Raw genomic sequence first — 19,226 nt, forward strand, 5'->3', positions numbered from 1 at the left:
GGAAATAAACCTTTGTAACTACTTGAACTACCCTAAGATAATGAACATCAGAACTGCTTAGCACAAAAATCAGCTATAGTGTATGTTTTTATATCTACTGAGGATAAAAAGCTATAAAGAAAAATATTTTCTTATTTATTAAGCAAATTATACACAAGGGCTGGGGTCAAAAAACACATAAGAGCTGGGGTCAAAACAACAAAAAACATTTGCACATTCAAGCTCTTACTTTTAAATTACTGCAATGCAAATACCTCCCACACCACCACCTATGAGCAAAACACATTATATCAGCAGCAGCATGTGCATTTCCTTTACCACGATGTACTCTGTTGCTCTCAACGCTTAGTTTAAAGCACTTTAAAATAAACAAATACAGTGGCCAGACTGTATATCTATTTATATAAGAAGATCTTTCATATGGATCCTATTTAGCAGAGCGACATTCTTGTTTCCTTTCAAATCTCATATAGCCCCCTACCTTAAAAATACTCAAGGGACACTCTGTCATATACACAGAAATGGCTTTCCCCTTCCAGGCATCTTTTAAATGTATGCATGTGCAGGTAGTTAAAAAAAAAGTGATGTTTTTGTGTATGTGTTTAAAAATAAGGAATTTGAGTATTTTTTTGCAGGAAAAGAGTAACCTGGATCATTCATTAAAAAGTTACCCTTGATTTTCAAGGGCTGGCAGAACTCTGATTCTTCACAAGTTGCCACGAAAGCAGGCTGTCAAAGCGACTCAGGGGCTTGTGTGTTAATTAGATCCATCACTCCTGAGGACAGAGGTTCAAATGTGTGGGGGATGAGGTGTCAGAAGCTGGAGGATTTGATTTTTTGTTTTGTTTTGTTAAAACACCGTAATGGTGTTTTTACCCGGAGGTGCAAGGAAGTCATGTTAGTGGCATTTCCTTGTTCTCATTTGTACACCATAAAGTTCATAACTATAGTAATTCTGCAGGCTACAAAATCAAAAGTGAATGTCAAAATGAGTTGCAAAAGCAATAGTGGCAAAACTGATCAGAGCATTTTGGTGCTAAAATCCACAGGGTTTCAAACACCCTCAGGAAGACAGGCAAGAGGAATGATTTCAGCACTACTGCTTCACTACACTGACTGCTGTGGTGTCTAGTCACCTCATGGAATACAAGCAAGTGCAAATTAAAGAGACATACAAGCACATGTGCTGATGTTCCTCTCTACAAAAATCACAATCGAAGAGGACTACTACAGTCCCGTAGTGCCAGGTAACAAATCCTCAAAAACTCTTATGTTACATTTACAATTGAGCAGAAATGATATCCTCGTTGTGCTGTGATACCATTTGCAGACATATACTACAATGCCTGGCTGTGGTATGCAACTATTTTTCATTTCAGCAGAGGTAATTCCAGGTTTGGAGGGCTCTCAGTAGGATGCTATCCAATAGACCCTCTCCCAAGAAACTTTGGCACAGATAGAGAGGGTAGAGAGCGAACGGTGGCTGCTGCTCTTAGTTGCCACTGCCTCTCACTTGCCTGCCTTCTGTTAGGAGCAGCAACAGCTGCTTGCATGCCTGCTCTCCCTAGTTGGCAGGAGCCATCCTTATTACTTTGAGCAGGTGAGTAGATAGTGGATTGGTACTGCTGCCTGCCCCCCCCCCTCCGCCGCCCGGAGAAGCAGATGGGACAAAAAGAAAAAGCAAACACATTTGCCAGTGATGTTGACATGCATGCCAAGGGACAGAGGAAAAGTAGCAGGCCAGTGTGAGAATGAGTGAGGCACAGTAGTAAGAGTGTCAGACTACAACCTTGGAGATCCAATGGTACAAATCTCCACTCAGCCATGGAAGCCTGCAGGGTGACTTTGGGCCAGTCACACATTCTCAGCCTAGCCTACCTCACAGAACTGTTGTGAGAATAAAATGAAGGACAAGAGAATGATGTAAGCTTTGGTTGTAAACTTCTCCCAAATGGGGAGAAAGGGAGAGTATAAATGGTCTTTCCAATGAGAGAGAGAGAGAGAGAGAGAGAGAGATGGTTGTAGTCACTGTTGCTGCACAATAGTAAGCCCTTCCAAGGACATGAGGCCCTGGCAGCTGCCCAGCAATCCCTACACCAGACAGTAATCAAAACTTTAATTCCCAAACAAGCCTTTAGAAATAAGTATTGCTCAAAAATAGTTAACCATAGGTCATATTTTATGTCATATGCTAGGAGGAGGAAAAAGAAGAGTTTAAAGTGGATTTTTTTTCCCATCAAAAGTCACAGTACTAATATCTAGTTTTAGGCTTGCTAGCCCCAGGTCCTGCTGGGGGATCCCCCAGTTTAAGGCTTCCCAGCCCCAGGTCTGGGCAGGGGATGCCCTGGTTTTGCAGGCTCCTCCCTGCTACCACCTAGCTGGCCAGCAGGGGGAAGACCCACTCTAACAGTCATCATGTGCCTTTAAATTTCAGCAGGACAATTTAGAAGGAGCTTGCAAACTCTTTGTGTTTGGGAATGTGTGCATGCCTTTAAATCTCAGCAGGATAAAAGCTGCATGGGTGGGGGCAAGCTGGCACCAGCCATGTGGCTCTTCCCAGTAATTGCATGAGAGAGGAAGAGAGCATGATCTCTCTGTTTTGCATTTGTTTCAGAAGTTGTGTATCTAGTGAAATGGATAGTAAAGAGTTAACAAGAACTTGGTTATGAGATGGAGGAAAACTCCAACCCCTAGACTGCTCTCTTCCTTACTTTCATTTTTCTGTGTTAGTCTGAAGAAGTTGGTTGAAATAAGCAGATTTGTTACATTCAGCAACTCCTGTAAGTAAAGTCATTTATACTGTTTCCCCAGTGATATCACAAAAGCGTGAACTTGCAAACTTAGTGTTTGGGAAGGGATTGTTGGAGTATGACAAAATACACTTTCATGTAGTGGAAATGCAGCTGCTCAGAAACCCTTTGAAGGCAAAAAAAGAGGATGAGAAAATGAAGACTGTATTCAGTGAAAATGCACTGCTTTTTGATTTTAGAAAATGGGAAAGTCTCCAGGCTCCACCCTCAAACTTCTCGGGTATTTCCTGAGTTGGTCCTGGCAACCCTAATTAATATTGTAGATTCTGTGTTTGAGATTTTATCAAAATTTCTACTGGCAAGTGACTATACAAATCCTCCTGCTAAATAGCTAAAAAAACATTTACTTTATGCCACATTTCTTGTCTGAAGTAATGACCATACAGTGTACATAGCACATCATACATGTGGTGTATAAAATGGAATAGTTCAGAAGGGCATGCTAATGGAGTTGTAGAAAAATAGAATTGTTTGGGAGAGTGCTGTTATCAAGGAAATAGGGTTGTAATTTATTCCACTGTTTATTGTTGGTATGATCTTAATTGCACTGCATTATCTTATTTTTTTAAATTCAGTTTCTGAACTTTTTCACATTGTTTTCTAATTTCACAATCAGTTGTATTGTACAGTTTGTTGTACATCTTATACTGTTTTGTTGCATTGTTTATAAATTTTGTAATCTGCCTTGTTTCAGCAAGAAAGATGGATTATAAATAAAGTCAATAAATAAATAATGAATATTTCTAAAGTGAACTGAACAGAAGTTCAACAGTTGCCTTGTTTTAATTTCAACATCTGATCTGTTCCAATTATACCAACAAGACCAGTATTCAGATCTTTTTAAAGGAAGAAGATGGAGAAAAAGAAAATATACAAAAGGAAGGAAAATAATATTCACATATTGATTTTGTGATATTGTGGAAACTCTGTCACTCACTATATATAAGATCACTCTTTAGCAGGCTCAATAAAAAATCTCTAAAGTCACCATTTATTTTCTTAAAATACATTTTCCATTCTGCCCAGGGGTTATTATTGTGTAACTCAGTGTTTCATTACAGAAACAACACTCCTTAGCACCACTCCATTATTCTCTAATACATTCCCTCTGTCACCAACAGTCAAAACATATTTCCAGTAGAAAAGTTGAAGACTAGCAAATAATTTATAGTGAACCAACAACAGTGTATGCGGAAGCTTTTATCTCTCATAATTTTTTAAAAATATATTTGGCTTAAATCACTTAAAATAAGAAAGACAAAGATGTAAAGCAAAACACAAAGGAGGAAAGGGGTGGGGAATAGTGACACAGAATACATTCCTTATATTTTCAAGTAAACATGATATTAAAAAGAGGTTCTTATTTATTCCTATTTTCCCAATTTTTTTTACTGTAAGTTTTACTAGCATCAGCTTTGTATGCAAAAATGTTATACTTTAATATTATGCCTCAAATATAATTGGCTCCACTCCCTTGGAAAGATAATCCTTGTGTGCTGCAGGGCTCTGGTGTAGAAGAAGAAGAGTGGAGATTTATACCCCGCCTTCTCTCTGAATCAGAGACTCAGAGTGCCTTACAATCTACTATATCTTCTCCCCCCACAACAGATACCCTGTGAGGTGGGTGGGGCTGAGAGGGCTCTCACAGCAGCTGTCCTTTCAAGGACAACTCCTGTGATAGCTATGGCTAACCCAAGGCCATTCCAGCAGCTGTAAGTGGAGGAGTGGGAAATAAAACCTGGTTCTCCCAAATAAGAGTCCGCACACTTAATCACCACACCAAACTGGCTCTCATGGATGCTATTTCCCTGAGCTTGCCAATGGCCCTCTGGATTAAGAAAACATAGGGATGCCAGCCTCCAGAGAACTGGGAATCCCCTGGAATTATAACTCATCTTCACACTACAATTATGTTGGAGAAAATGGGTGCTTTGGAGGATGGACACTATGGCACTGTGGGGTCACTGAGGATCCCGTCCTCCCCATATCTCCAGAAGGGTGCATCTCTGGTTTGCAGTCAGAACAGTTTCTCTTATCCCTAATAAAAATCATGTTATAAATAGGGGAAGTTAGTTAGGTGAAAGACTCAAAAGTTCAGAACTGTAGGGGCAGCAACCACAAATCCTGCATTAATAAACTGAGATTGGAAATATTTTGTAGTGATGATATTACAATGTAATATATGTTTTTATATTTGAAGCAAAGTATTTTATATCTGTCTCTTTGTTCTGCTGAGTTCTAATAACACCATTAGTTAAAATTATTGTATTAAAGTTTCTGTAATGCTGTAGAACATCCCACATAAAACAGGTATGAGAGCAAAGAGGTTCATGAGCTTGTTTAAATACAAGGTTGGGTATAAGCCAGTAGCACCTTAAAGACTAATAACATTTGTGGTAATGCTAATTTTCAGCAGTGCTACAGAGAGAGCTCCTACCCTGCCACAAATTTTGTTAGTCTTTAAGGTGCTACTAGACTTTTGCTCTTTTTTACTACTACAGACGGACTAACACAGCTACCCATCTTGATCTATCTCCATGGAAGGTTGGATATATTTATCAAATATAATTTACTATTTTTATACTGGAACTGCAGTCATATATATTTCACAATTAATTCAGCATATTCACTGTAGATTGAATTGGGGTCTTCTACTTTACTCTTGAAGAAACTAGAAAAAATGAAGTAGTTTGTATACCCTGCTTTTCTCTGCCCTAAGGAAAGTAGTTTACAATCACCTTTCCTCCCTTTTCCCAAAACAATCACCCTGTGAGGTAGGTGGGGCAGAGAAAGTTCTGAGAGAATTATAACTGGCCTAAGGGCACCCCTCAGGCTTCATGAGGATAAGTGGGGAATCAAACCCTGTTCTTCATCTCCACTATATTGCATTGTTTCTCTTTAGGCTTGCCAATCCTCAGGTCCCAGCGGGGGTTCTCCCGCTTTCCCAGGCTCCTTCCCGCCCCCAGTCAGCTGGCCGGTGGGGGGAAAACCTGCCCCCACAGCCACCATGTGACTTTCCACCTCCGGAGGCTTCAGTCTCCGACTGGAAAGGCTTCCTCTTTGGGTGATGTGTCTGTGTTACTTTGAAGAAGTTGGCAGCAACTTGTGAGTAGAGACACCAATCCCTCGCTTCAGAGTCACCAGAAATGGGGGGGGGAGACTATTCCCTATGTGGAGATTGATTCTCATAGGGTATAATGGGGAATTGATCTGGAGGTATCGGGGGCTCTGGGGGGGGGCTGTTGTTTTAGGTAGAGGCACCAAATTTTCAGTATAGCATCTAGTGCCTCTCCCCAAAATACCCCCCAAGTTTCAAAATGATTGGACCAGGAGGTCCACTTCTATGAGCCCCAAAAGAAGGTGCCCCTATCTTTCATTACTTCCTATGGGAGGAAGGCATTTAAAAAGGTGTGCTGTCCTTTTAAATGTGATGGCTAGAACTCCCTTGAAGTTCAATTATGCTTGTCACACCCTTGATCCTGGCTCCACCCCCAAAGCCTCCTGGTTCCACCCCCAAAGTCCCCATATATTTCTTGAATTGGACTTGGCAACCCTATTTCTCTTAGGTGTACACTGGGTCTCTTAGGTGTAAGATCCTAAGGAGCAAGAAAGTACGGCTGCAGATGAGATTCAAAATAATTTATACTTTAGCATTCCCCGTTACTATGTATGGATATGAAGGTTGGACAGTGAAGAAAGCTGATTCATATGAAATATGGCATTAAAGGAGAGTTTTACTATGGACCACCAACATCCCCCCAAATACGTGCGTTCTAGATCAAATCAAGCCTGAATTCTCTCCTAGAAGTTAAAATGACTGAAACAAGGCTGTTGCACTTTGCTAACATCATGAGAAGACAAGTCTCACTTGAAAAGGCAATAATGCTAGTCAAGGGCAGTAGGAACAGAGGAAAAATCAGCATCAGATGGATTGACTCAATCAAGGAAGCCATGGCCTTCAGTTCACAAGACCTGATCAAGGCTGTTAAAGGCAGGATGTTTGGGAGTTCATTCATTCATAGGGTCACTGTAAATTGGAAGAAACCACTTGACGACACACTAAAAGATTAGAGATCATCATAACCAAGAGGTGGCTGCTGGAATGAGTATTTTATTTTTCAGAGAATTGGCGGGTTCAGTCTTGTGACACAATAAAATATGGCCTTTGTAGGTTAATTAGAGAGTGGTTGATACATAAAGGAGCCTGCTTTCAGTAGCAGATGTGATAGCTTCAAGGAGCTCCATGTTGGTGGCTCCGTTTGGCATTCTGGAGCATCAAGGGAGCACATTCACTCTGTCATGCAGCTTGCACTGATATTTTCTCCGCTTGTGTAGATACCTTGCCCCTTTCTCTACAACTGATCATTAGGTCACATAAAATGAAGCATTGTTCACAATGATGGAAGCACAATATTGGTGTGTATATTCACTGTTACAAACACTTGACATGCATATGAGAGAAATATTTGGTTTGAATTGGTTTTAAACATGATATTTTCCATACCAACAAAGCCTTTCTGAAAGGGCCTCAATTCCAATACCATGAACTGTACTATATGCTGCTCAGTTCTGAATGTTCGCTATGCTGCTTACTCAGTTCTTTATATTCTGCCCAACATTGTTTTGCAGACACTTTTTCCTGAACTTCCAATTTAGCATCAGCACAATGACTTGCCAGTGCAAGACATCCCCAAGAACATGTGCCGGTGAGCAAGCAGTTTTTGTATTGTCCACTGACTATAGCTTCCAGATAAGAGTGATGAAAAGAAGCCTGTCACAAAACATCAACTTCGTTATACAACTAAGATTTCACCTAACTCTTAATTTACAGTAACAAAAAAATGCAAATGATTCCTAGCTTGATCCGCATACAACGTCATGTCTTCTACTCTAGCTAAATCTCAATACATTTTAAAGTTAAAAAGTTAAAAGGGTTATTGGATGCAGTCATTCACATTTAATCAAGAACTATATTTGATGACTTATTTATTTGGATTTGTAGCCCTCCCCCCACTGCATAGCAGAGTTCAGTTGTGCCACAGCTAGACTGCTATTACCTAAGATCTCAAACAAGGCTATGGTAATGATTTTAAGAACTCTGCAATTTAGCTACCATTTGACTCCAATCCATTTTTCTCCAGCCATGTCCTCTCTAAGGCTTTATTAGCTACTGAACATTCATAAGCTTACTTCTGTTTTGACAAGACAGCAAATCTCTGCTTGCCACATTCTTTTGCTTCTACCTTCATTTTCCTCCGTTCCTACCACAAATAGATGTGAAATTTAAGCCTTTTAACTCAGACAGACTCAACTCCAGACCAATTTATAAAGCAGATGACACTTTGCAAAAATCAATTTCAGTGGTCAGAGTATGAAGGTCAATGGAGATTACATATCATGGAAAAGGGGACAGGAATGCAGGAGGGAAGGAGGGATCAGCTCTCCAGAGCTATTATGGAAATGTGACACCACACCAAGGCAGGCTGTACTTGGGATTCTCACTTCAAACACATGCTAGCTCCACCTACAATGCCGGCTTGCTTCGTGAACTAAAAGAGGAAATAATAGAGGACTTCACTCACAGCATTTTCCTTTGCATTCTATGATTTATTTCTATTCATGTGAAGCATAGAGCAAGGGCCAACAAGACTCTAAGGGCCAATGCACATGATTGCTCTGATCACAGCAGCCACATTTCTCCTGGGATGAATGGCAGTGTACATAAACCACAGCTATTGCTTGAAGCAAACAAGTCTAATGAACCAATTCACCACAAGTTGGGATTTGTCATGGATGAAGACAAGAAAAGTGATTGCAATGATCAGGGCAATCAGGTACACTTGCCCTTAGAACTTTATGTTACATGTAACTATCACCACTAAAGGAAAGCACAGTGAAAACATTTAACTGTCCATTGCGCTGTAAGATGTTTTAAAAGGATAGGCTAGCAAAGGGTGATCCAGTTTCTTATGGGGGGCCCCATAAACTTTGGACACCAGTTGCTCACAGGACAGAGTTAGGAAACATTTAATCAAAACTCAATATATACGCTTTTAAATTTAGCAATAATATATTTTGATAATATAATAGAGACCAAAAGCTTTCTACTTGATTTCCTATAATGGAAAACTGTTCATTGACCTGCAGTCTAAGGTACTGAGGGGCAGCCAGGCAAATTCATCTCAGGAGTCTCAGCCAGCCCTCAGGCTGCTAGCTGAGAACCTCTAATTGATCAGACTAATAGACAAGAAAAATTATCCTAGGTAAAGTTCAATTCTTTTAATCTAGTCTGAGTTATATGGTCATAATGGGAAATATTTGGGAGCAGGCAAGGACTGGGTATATCAAAGGAAGTGTGCTATACATACGGAGGGCTTGCCTGGTAGTAAAAAAAAAAAAAAGGAGAGAGAGAGACTTTCTGCAACTGGGACAATTCCCTAAATGTGCATGGATGGGACAGACAGGAAAATCATATGGATCTGGTTAATATTTGGTTTATTATCACGGTGGAAGTAACTCTGACACTTTTATTATTAGGGATTAGAATGAACCAAATATAAACCGAAATTTGTCAAACTGGACCCAATTCATGTTTCACGAGCTTTGGTTCACGCGATCTCACCCTCATAAGCCCAACAAACCTCCCACAAACCTCCCAGGTGGGTTCATGTGGCTTGTGTCAGCAGACACACTGGCACCAGCAGCAGGGCTTGGAGAAAGCATTTAAAGAGGCAAGTCTAGGAATTCCCAAACATCATTCCCAGAACACTGCAAAATAGTAAGAATGAAGTGAGTCTCCCAGTAACACCACTCCAACTTCCATGCTTTCTGGAAGATCCAAATAATATGAGTTATAGTTCTTCTCTCATTAGTTCCTCTAAATAGTTCCTCTAATTAGTTCCTCTCTAATTGCTGTAAGAGGAGAAGGTGTTGTTAATTCACATGGATTAATAAAAGGACTGATTTACTTTGTCTTTGGTAAACAAAATAACATGTATTCAGCTAACAAAAAAGCTACCACAATATAGTAAAGTACATAGCACAACACTACTAGACATTTCTATAGATTCCAGAGGATAAGAGGCTCAAAGTTTCCATTGGTTACTTCCAATCATTATGGGAACTTCAGCCTCCTTTGCTTCTGCAGCCTCCTAGCCAGAAGAAGACCACCACCATAGATTTATACCCTGTCCTCTCGGAATCAGAGTGTCAGAACAGCTTACAATCTCCTTTATCTTCTTCCCCCACAACAGACACCCTGTGAGGTAGGTAATTTTCTCTACCAAATTTCCCTCTCTGTTTTCCTTCACCTTTGTAGTTGCGCATCCTAGCTGTTTTCCATTTCCTCCATTTCTTTGTATTACTTTTTGAACCTCCCTTCTCCCTGCCTGCCCCCTTAGTTGACCTTGGCTTGTTGTTTTAGAGGGCACTTCTCTCCTATTTTCCCAGGTCCCTTCTTTTTCTGTCTCTGCTTCTGTCTGCCCTACCTGATCTCCCTCTCACTTTCCATGACATTAGGGAAACAAAACTAATCACTGCTGTGGGCTTTATCATTACTGCCACCAAACAATTTCATTATTAAATATATATGTTTGATTTTTGGGATCAGAAAGCTATCATACACAGTGGCCTTTGCCAGTGACTAAGCTAGGATTGCCAGGCATCCCACTGTCCACTTCTACTCTATTGGCTTGTGGAAGAAAAATAAACTTTAAAAATGACCATTGGTACAACAGTAGTATAACACTTCCAAGGAAAATTCAGAAATGACATCATGACTCTCTTGGTATCACTGGAAACTCTACATTTTTACCAAAGAATTTATGTCCATTCCTAAAGGGGGATGACATCACTTCCCAGTTTTCCCTGGAAGTGATGTCACAGTCATGCTGATGTCCCTGTCCCCATCCCCAAACTCCCATATACTAGTCATGCTTCTTGCAAATATCAACAAGTGTAAATAGTAAATTTATTTAGGGTTGATCATGTATGCATTAATATTAGTCCAAACAGGCTTAGAGTTACTCTGCAAATTATGTGGATGTCCTCTTATTTTCCAGTGAATTCTAGGATTCTGTGATAAAAGTTAATACTACATGGAGGCTTTTTAACATTTCAATCTCCAGTCGTGCACTTTGTCATTGTTTCCACACAATGTTGTTCTCCATCTGCCCACAATTCATGAGCAGCCTGTGGTTTTGTTTTTTTGCTAAAAATTGGAGTGGGGGGGAACTGATCTTTCCTGGAATGGCATTGATGGGATGGCCTTTCAGTGCCCAGAAGGCAGGGTATGCCTTGTGTTTAAATGAAAGAAACATCATCTTTGATCTCTTCCTCAGCATTTTCACAGTGAACTATACTGCCTTCACGTCATTGCTAACAAAAACAAAACAGAATTTTTATTTTTGGGATTTTTTTATTCAAAGGGATCAGGGCACCATTTTCTGACAGACTAATTTCATAGTTATCATAATACATAGAATAACCATACAACGGAAAGAAAAAAATAACAATCCATGCTACGCAAATGAAAAAATGACATCTGCAGGAAGCAGCATCAAATAAAGGAAATTACCCATTTTGAGTGGGTTTTACACATAATAAAGTGCTGAGGCAGCACCCGAGAGGATTTGCCAGACAACTGCCTACACTGAAACTGTCAATTCATCCCTAAGATTAGTTCTGATGCTTAGTATGGATCTGTATGGATCACACTGCTCTAAAGATTGGAAAGGTCACTGCAAACAGCAGGAATAACCTATTGTTCACTACCGACAAGCAGGCTGCCATTTTGACAAGCCTTTAAACTATCACAAATCTTTTCTTTGAGAACTACAAGAAAATATTTATCTCTTTTCCATGACACAATTAAAATCTCTGTTCTTTACTATATAGTGAAGCAATCTTAAATATCTCCTTCGATCATGGCTCTGGAGCCAACACAAAAGACAGAATCCAACGGTGAATGAATCACCTCTGACATCTTTCTAACTATACTGCTGAGCACAATTTTTTCAGCCACATCTGAGATCACAAGGTAAAAAGAACTCCATGTTATTAACCTGAGTACATGAATATGTTACCCCGCTTTTACCAGTAGAGGACTGGCTTCTGCTGGAAAGGTTTAGTTTCTTTATTAAAAACAGCTTTGTAATAAAATCTTGAGAGGCAGCAGAATCACAATACAGTTTCAATAGGGCAACAGGAGATGATTCCAGGGATAACACTGTTTAAAATGAAGACACTTTATCTAGCATTATAGTCAGAGTGTCAATTTGCTGCATGTGTTATTTTGTATTAAAATATGGCTTATATTTCCATATATCTGAGAAATTAAAACTCTTCCAGATTTTAACTCTGCACTTGGACCTGATAATAAGGGAACTGTGTTTGTTTTAGATCTTTCTTCCTATCATCTGCCAGTAAACTTACCTGCATTCTTGCTACTTTTAAGAATCTTTAGACCAGTGTGATACATACAGATCCATACCCCACTCAACGAGTCTCAACATGGCTTACAATCATATTTCTGAAGCTATGGTGGGGCATTTCGGGGGGGCTGTCCCCCTAACTAAAAGCCTCACCCCACAAAAAGCCATGCTAGAAAGTATTTTAAAAGATTTATAAAATTGTGCCAGTGACCAAGTGAGCAACCGGCTCTCTACTTACTGGTCAGCCATCAGATCTCCCCTGCTTCCAAACAATTGCAGCCCCTACTTGGCTAGGGCAGTGAGCGAGCGAGCAGTTAACAGTTCAGAAGGTCCTGTCTGACATCCGGTTGGCACTGGCTGTGCACCATCATTTTCACGGGACACAACGTCCCAAAATCTGCTATAAGAACCCCGCTTACATGTTGTGTGGCAAACTCATTTCCACAAGAAAGATTGCATTGAAACAGCACAAGTGATCAGTACTTCTTGTTTACATTTTTGAAGAAGGAGGTAGAGAAAAAAAAGTTACTCTTTAGAAAGATACCAGTTACAAGTTGAAAAATGCTAAAAGAGAATTGCATTGGCTTGTCTAGAAAAAAAGATAAGGAGGGCTTACTAATCTGCAATATTTTTATAATATTTGACCTGGTCATGTGACCCAGCCACCACAGGTCACATAACTCCTCCCTAGAACAGCAGCCTGATTGCCCGCCCACTCATTCACATGCTGCCCTAGTGGACAGAGAGTTTTCAAAATGGTAATGCTATGGAAGGCATTTTCCCACCCTGATTTACAAAGAAAATTATGGCAATAAAAGCTTGCTCCTTCCCATCCCACTACTAAATACAGCTTGCATTTCCTTCCCCGCCCCCATTGGAAGAGAGCTGGCTCTTTGTTTGCCAGCTGCCCTGGCTTCTGATTAGCCATTTAACTTTAATTAATTTAACTGTCCCCTAAGGAATTTAAATGCCCCTCAATTAAAAAAAATCCTGGTTACACGCCTGCTTGTGAGGAAGATGATGCTGAGAGAGTTCTGACAGAACTGTGACTGGCTAAGGTCTCCTTGCAGGCTTCATGTGCAGAAGTGGGGAATCAAACCCAGTTCTCCAGATTATAGTCCACTGTTGTTAACCACTATACCACACTGGCTCTTGACAGCTATATCCTGTCTCTTCTATCCATATTACTTACAGCTACTTTACAATTTACAGATTTACAAAGCACAACCTGTGGTGTAACGTACTGGGAAAGGGGGAGGGTTTAATCTCTTTATATGAGCTGGAAAGTCAATTATGGTTCCCTAAAATGGGGGGAGAGGGTGTGCATCTTTTTCACAGGTATACCAAATGTACAAATTCCATAATGTCTCAAGGAATTCTTGAATTACAATGATAGTAAAAACATCACTTGTGGCTAGGGTTGCTAGCCCCCCCCCCCCACTGGAGGCAGAGGATCCCCTGCTGCCAGGCCCCACCCCCTGCTGCCGATCAGCTGGCTGGTGGGGGATTTACCAGGGGCAGGAGGAAGGCCCAGGCTACATCACCAGTGATGTGATATCACTTTCATGCCAGAATTCCAATTGCATAAGATGTTTGAATGCACATGCCTTGTGCAAAATGAAAGGGTTTTTGCTTGCCAAGCTAGGTCTTCAGCTTGTTTGGGCAAACAAACTTCATCATATTTGGGTGCACCTTAATATCTTGGGCAACTGAAGCCTGTTTTCAATTGCAGTTTTTTTCACTCTACATAAGGAGGGACATGAGGGGAGAGAGGAGTAAAAGGAATATAGAGGCACAACAAGCTGCATCAATCTTCTTCACAGCAAACTGAAATGTGAATTAGAGTGCAGCCCTTATTTCTGGTTCCATCATTCCTTACAGTAACATCCACAGAACAATTAATACTTCTCCAGATGCACTATCAGGATCACAGGTCCATCAAAGGTCTGTGAGAAACAATTTTTCAGCCTGATATAATTGTCTTAATTGCACTCTTTACTTTCTCATTGGTGAGGCTATTAAACCATTGTTGCAGTTTTAGTATTAAGATCTTTTACAGCTTTTATTGCGACATAGATGTTTCTGACTTTTCTATAGATTACTGCCGTAGCTGCCTTAACAACCTACTAGAGCTAAAATTAGTAGCATGTAAATCTGACAAACAAAATAAACACATCTAAATGCATCAGGATTTTATATTTTATACACAAACATACTCAATTCACTTGGACACTTACTCTTTTTCTGTCACAATGTAGCCATATTCCTCTTCTTTAGAAGACTTTGCATCTAACTGTAGACCTCCCATCTTATTTTGTGTTTCTTCATAAGCACTTTCACCTTGAATCAAAGTATTCTTAATCCAATGATGACGCTCTGTCAGCTCTTCAGAGTTTGGTTCCAACTCAGTTTTCTTTTCAGCTATCAATTCCCTTGAGAATGTTTCACTCTTTACATTTTCAACCCCAGCTTTCACTTCTTCAGAGGAAGAGAAATCTAAATCCTCTGACTTCTTGATTTCTGTTTTCAAGGATTCGTTGGGCAAGGGTTCTTTAGGCAGATTTTCCATTGGCACATTCTTTTTCAGGAAACTGAGTAGTTTTGCACCCAAACGGTTTTCCTACAACAGAGTGATATTTCTGGAGTTTTTTTCCTGAACATATATTCAAGGAGATACGTATGTGCAATTCACAGATTTAGTCCTGTAAAACTCATAGAACCCTAGGGTAATACTAAATATATGAATATGTTTACTATTGCAATATAAATTCTTTGACTAGGGTGTATATTTATATATTTGACAACTGTTAGGTTCACCATAAGAATTATAGCATCTATATTTCCCCTAGTTTTAGAACAGAGGGTAAGGACATCTGGTAAAGCAAGAATATTAACTCTTGTCTGTTCTTATCTGGACAGATATATGCAGGAGTCCTTGACTTCCCTGTCTGATCCACGTCCAGTCCCTGTGAATGCCAGTGGTATGACCCCCAGGCTTTCCTGAGTTCAGGTTCTAGAGTTCTCAGTCTAGTTTGTCCTGAGTTTTGGTTTTCAGCCCTGTCCTGAAGTGAACTCTCAAGTCTTACCTCATGTGGGAAAATGCGTAAGATTAAACTCTGATTCTTTCTTCCTTTGTGTGCTTCAAAAATTATTTATAAATCAGTAAAAATGTAATGTGAAGATCCATCTCAGAGAATTATGGTGAAGCCAGACTAGTCCAAGGTGGGGCCAGGCATAGCATGGAAAGACTGACCAACCAATAGCTGTTAAGAGGCCTTCTGCAACCTCCTCTCCAAATTCATTTGCACCCCAAACTTGGATTTTTCATAAAAACCCACAGCCCATGGACAGTTGAGGAAAACACTCCTCCACCAACAAATGTCATTTCTACTTTTGCATACAAGAAAGCAAATTAACACAATGTAACTTCCCAATCTAAAGCAGTCCTTGGGAGCTGCTATTTGCCCATCAGGGTAAACATATGGGCATTCATATCTACACTTATGAATTTCCAAAAGGGCAAATAGCAGCTCCCCTGGACCATTTTAGAATCAGAAAACTCCATCTTGTGCCATGGTCCATTTGAATTAGGATCCCATGAGTCTTAAAATTGAACTTTTAAAAAACAGCCTCACAAGACTTGCAAGACTGACATGTTTGTTTTAATGGACTATGAACACATACATTACCTTCTTTTTATCCCCAACATTATCCTTCTGTGTTCCAGCATCTGTGAGAACATTGAAAAAGCATTTATTATAAAGCAGAGAACATTATGTTTAATACAGACACAAAGGCTGTTTTGCTTTTTTATACATTATGCTTTTTTCTGTACATTAAACATTAGGAAGTTGTAGCCAAAAGATGAAAGTAAAAGCACAGATCGGGTTTGTCACTTTGACTCCATTTGGACAGCTTGCTAATGGAAGATCAATGGAAGCTGTACAGTAAGAGTGCATTATATTAATTAGTTCAATAGCATGGCTGACAAATTTACCTCTGTTTACTAGCACCTATATAAAAAAAGATCAATACCATGTTTTCCACTAGCAAAGAAATATTGTTTACACAAATAAATGCAGAATGGCAATAGATCTGTAGCTAAGGCAATTTGAGGAAAAATGGGACTATGTGTGTTTTGACCATCTTTTATTTTAATAAAACAGTACTTAAAACAAGTACTGTCTTTATTAAAGATTACACAATGCTAAATACTGAGACACTGCCAGTGCAACCCTATATATAGTTAGCAGTCTAAATCCATTAATTTCAGTGAGTTTAACTCTGCATTGGATCGCAACATGAATTACCTATTTCAAGGTAAGAACAGCAAAACATTGCAATAGCTACATGAAATAAATGCAGATTTTATCAGGATTCAATAAAACGCAGATAAAACTAAAGATTTTAAGTTTTAGATTATGCTTTTGCACATATTTTCTTGGCAGCTAGAGTTATGTATGTAACTGTGACAGACTGTGCTTTAACAGCTCATAAGTGCATATGTGACAGACTGACGGGTTAGTGCCTCACAGAGCTAGATAGCCTTTAAGTGACAGGTTGATCAAACATATTTAATTGGATAGAATCAACTGAGAAGAAAGAGCGGGGAATTGAGAACTCAGTTTAGCTTTGACTGAAGACTGGGAAGGCTGGAAAGGAGGAGTGAAGGATCACTGAAGACCTCCATTTGGGCCAGAAAAAGGGCCAGAGCTTCTAGATTAGAGAAGAAGATGAAGAAGAAGATATTGGATTTATATCCCGCCCTCCACTCCGAATCTCAGAGTCTCAGAGTGGCTCACAATCTTCTTTATCTTCCTCCCCCACAACAGACACCCTGTGAGGTGGGTGGGGCTGAGAGGACTCTCACAGCAGCTGCCCTTTCAAGGACAACCTCTGCCAGAGCTAAGGCTGACCCAAGGCCATTCCAGCAGGTGCATTAATTAAAGCAACAAGTACCTGAGCCCGTACTGAAGGAAGGTCAGGTTCAGCCTGCATCAAGACAGAGTGCCCTTAGGCAGAGTGAGCATTTTTTTAAAAAAAGCAAAAAAGGATTTTAAAACAGTCTCCAGGTTGTTTGTTTGTTTAGTAGGCTTATATTCTGCCCTTCCCCATAATGGGCTCAGGGCAGATTACAACATAAACTGAACAACAATAAAAAAACCTACCATTTAAATTTAAAAACAATACAATAAAATTAGCAAATCAAAACAATAGAACACTAAAGCAAAGTGCATCGTCAGGTGGGAAAGGTATATTCCACAGGATGCAACAGTTTCTAGCCCAAGATGAAATGATGGTGATAATAAATAGGATAGCACCATAGCCTGTAAAGCACAATGGTAAGTATATCATTCTAACTCCAATTTTCTACTCCATATAGAAGTTGGGCTCTGGTCTTGTTCTGATACAATTGCAGGGCCTGATCTATCAAAAACCTTCTTTTGGTGCAAACAGAATTTTAGAATGGCCCCCAATATCCAAAGAACTGTGGGTTTTATGATTTTCAAGTTGGCCTTCAAGGACAGAGTTTAACAGGAGGTAACTTCTTACATCGATCAATAGGGATATTGCCAATGGACTACTGAGATTTGTGGTGCTTTTCCACTTGGTCTTGGTCAGTGTTCCCTCTAAGCTAAGTTAGTGTGAGCTAGCTCACAGTTTTTTAGGCTCTGACTCACATATTTTTGTCTTAGCTCAGGAAAGATGACCCCAGAACAAACTAATTTATGCAGTAGCTCACAGCTTTAATGCCAGTAGCTCATGAAGTAGAATTTTTGCTCACAAGACTCCACAGATTAGAGGGAGTTTTGGCCTTGATGTAATTAATATTTATGGATTTTTCTTTACATAAATCAATAGTCTTCTAAGCCCTAGTCAAGTAAGGGACAATAAAACTGTGTTATCTGCATACAAAAGAGAGGAAATTTTCTTTGTGTGAAGTGAAGACAGGGTAAACTCTGGTTCTGTCAACCTCTTGATGATGCTATTGAGAAACGGATTAAAAAGTAAGAGGGCTTAGACATATCCCTGTTTAACTCCTCTGCTTATTGGAGTGTCCTCTGTCAGACAGCTAGAAATGCCTACTTTTACTTTACATTGCTAAGGTTTTACTGTAGGAAAAAAAATTGTTTGTCTATATTGTTATTTGCCAGCTTATGCCAAAGTCTTTCTTTATCAGCTGAATCAAATGCAGACGATAGGTCCACATATGCCACATAAAGGTGTTTGTGGGACCCTTTATACCAAGGGTGTTGAACTCATTTTTTATGAGGGCCGGATCTGACATAAATGAGACCTTGTTGGGCTGGGCTGTGTTGGGTTGGGCCAGGCCATGCGTGTACTTAATTAAGATTAGATAGCAGAGATATAAACTTTATAAAGGACACAAACACAATTATTTTTTTTTTAAAAAAAAGAAGAATAAACTTAAAACATGCTTAAAACATTATCACTTGCTCGTTTTAAAGGTACTTTCTTTGTATTTCTCCCATGGGATCCAGGAAACTGGGCAAAGGAAGCTCTGGTTCTTTCCTTCCTTCTCCAGGGGACCAGGAGGGGGAGGAGCCTCAGTCAATAGAAGGAAGAGAGCCTTGGCTCTGTAGCTCTGCTGTGTGATTGAGAGAGCCTGGAAAAACAAGCTCTGCCTCCTCCCCAAGGGAGAAACCTCATCCAGTGGAGAAAACAGAGGTTTTGCTCTGTAGCTCCTGTGCAGTTGAGTAAGCCTTGCAAAGCAAGCTGTGATGCAGAAGGAAGCAAGAGGGAGAAGGAAGCAGATGACAGCCAGTTGCTCGGGGACTTGATAGGAGCTCTCTGGGGTCCTGATTCGGCCCCTGGGCCACATGTTTGACATCTCTGCTTTATACATTGCACGGTCAGGTAGTATGGGATCATGCAATGATCTGTAGTACTTTGCCCTTCCCTGAAGCCCACTTATTCTGGTTGAATTACCTGGTTAGCCTGCTCCCACTCCTTCAGCTTACTA

The 19,226-nt window shown here is 40.0% G+C and overlaps 1 protein-coding gene across 1 annotated transcript in view; it reads right to left on the reverse strand.

Moving 5' to 3' along the window:
* The window catches only part of PTPRN2 (protein tyrosine phosphatase receptor type N2), a 961,700-nt gene that overhangs the window by 564,513 nt on the left and 377,961 nt on the right, over positions 1-19,226 (reverse strand). Inside the window, exons 8-9 of the mRNA XM_060248066.1 lie at positions 15,931-15,971; positions 14,479-14,861 (exon numbers count right to left, since the gene is read on the reverse strand). Of these exons, the coding sequence (XP_060104049.1) occupies positions 14,479-14,861; positions 15,931-15,971 (424 nt within the window). The remainder of the gene's footprint in view (positions 1-14,478; positions 14,862-15,930; positions 15,972-19,226) is intronic.

Source organism: Heteronotia binoei, chromosome 10 (genome assembly GCF_032191835.1).
Source record: "Heteronotia binoei isolate CCM8104 ecotype False Entrance Well chromosome 10, APGP_CSIRO_Hbin_v1, whole genome shotgun sequence".
Taxonomy (NCBI): domain Eukaryota; kingdom Metazoa; phylum Chordata; class Lepidosauria; order Squamata; family Gekkonidae; genus Heteronotia; species Heteronotia binoei.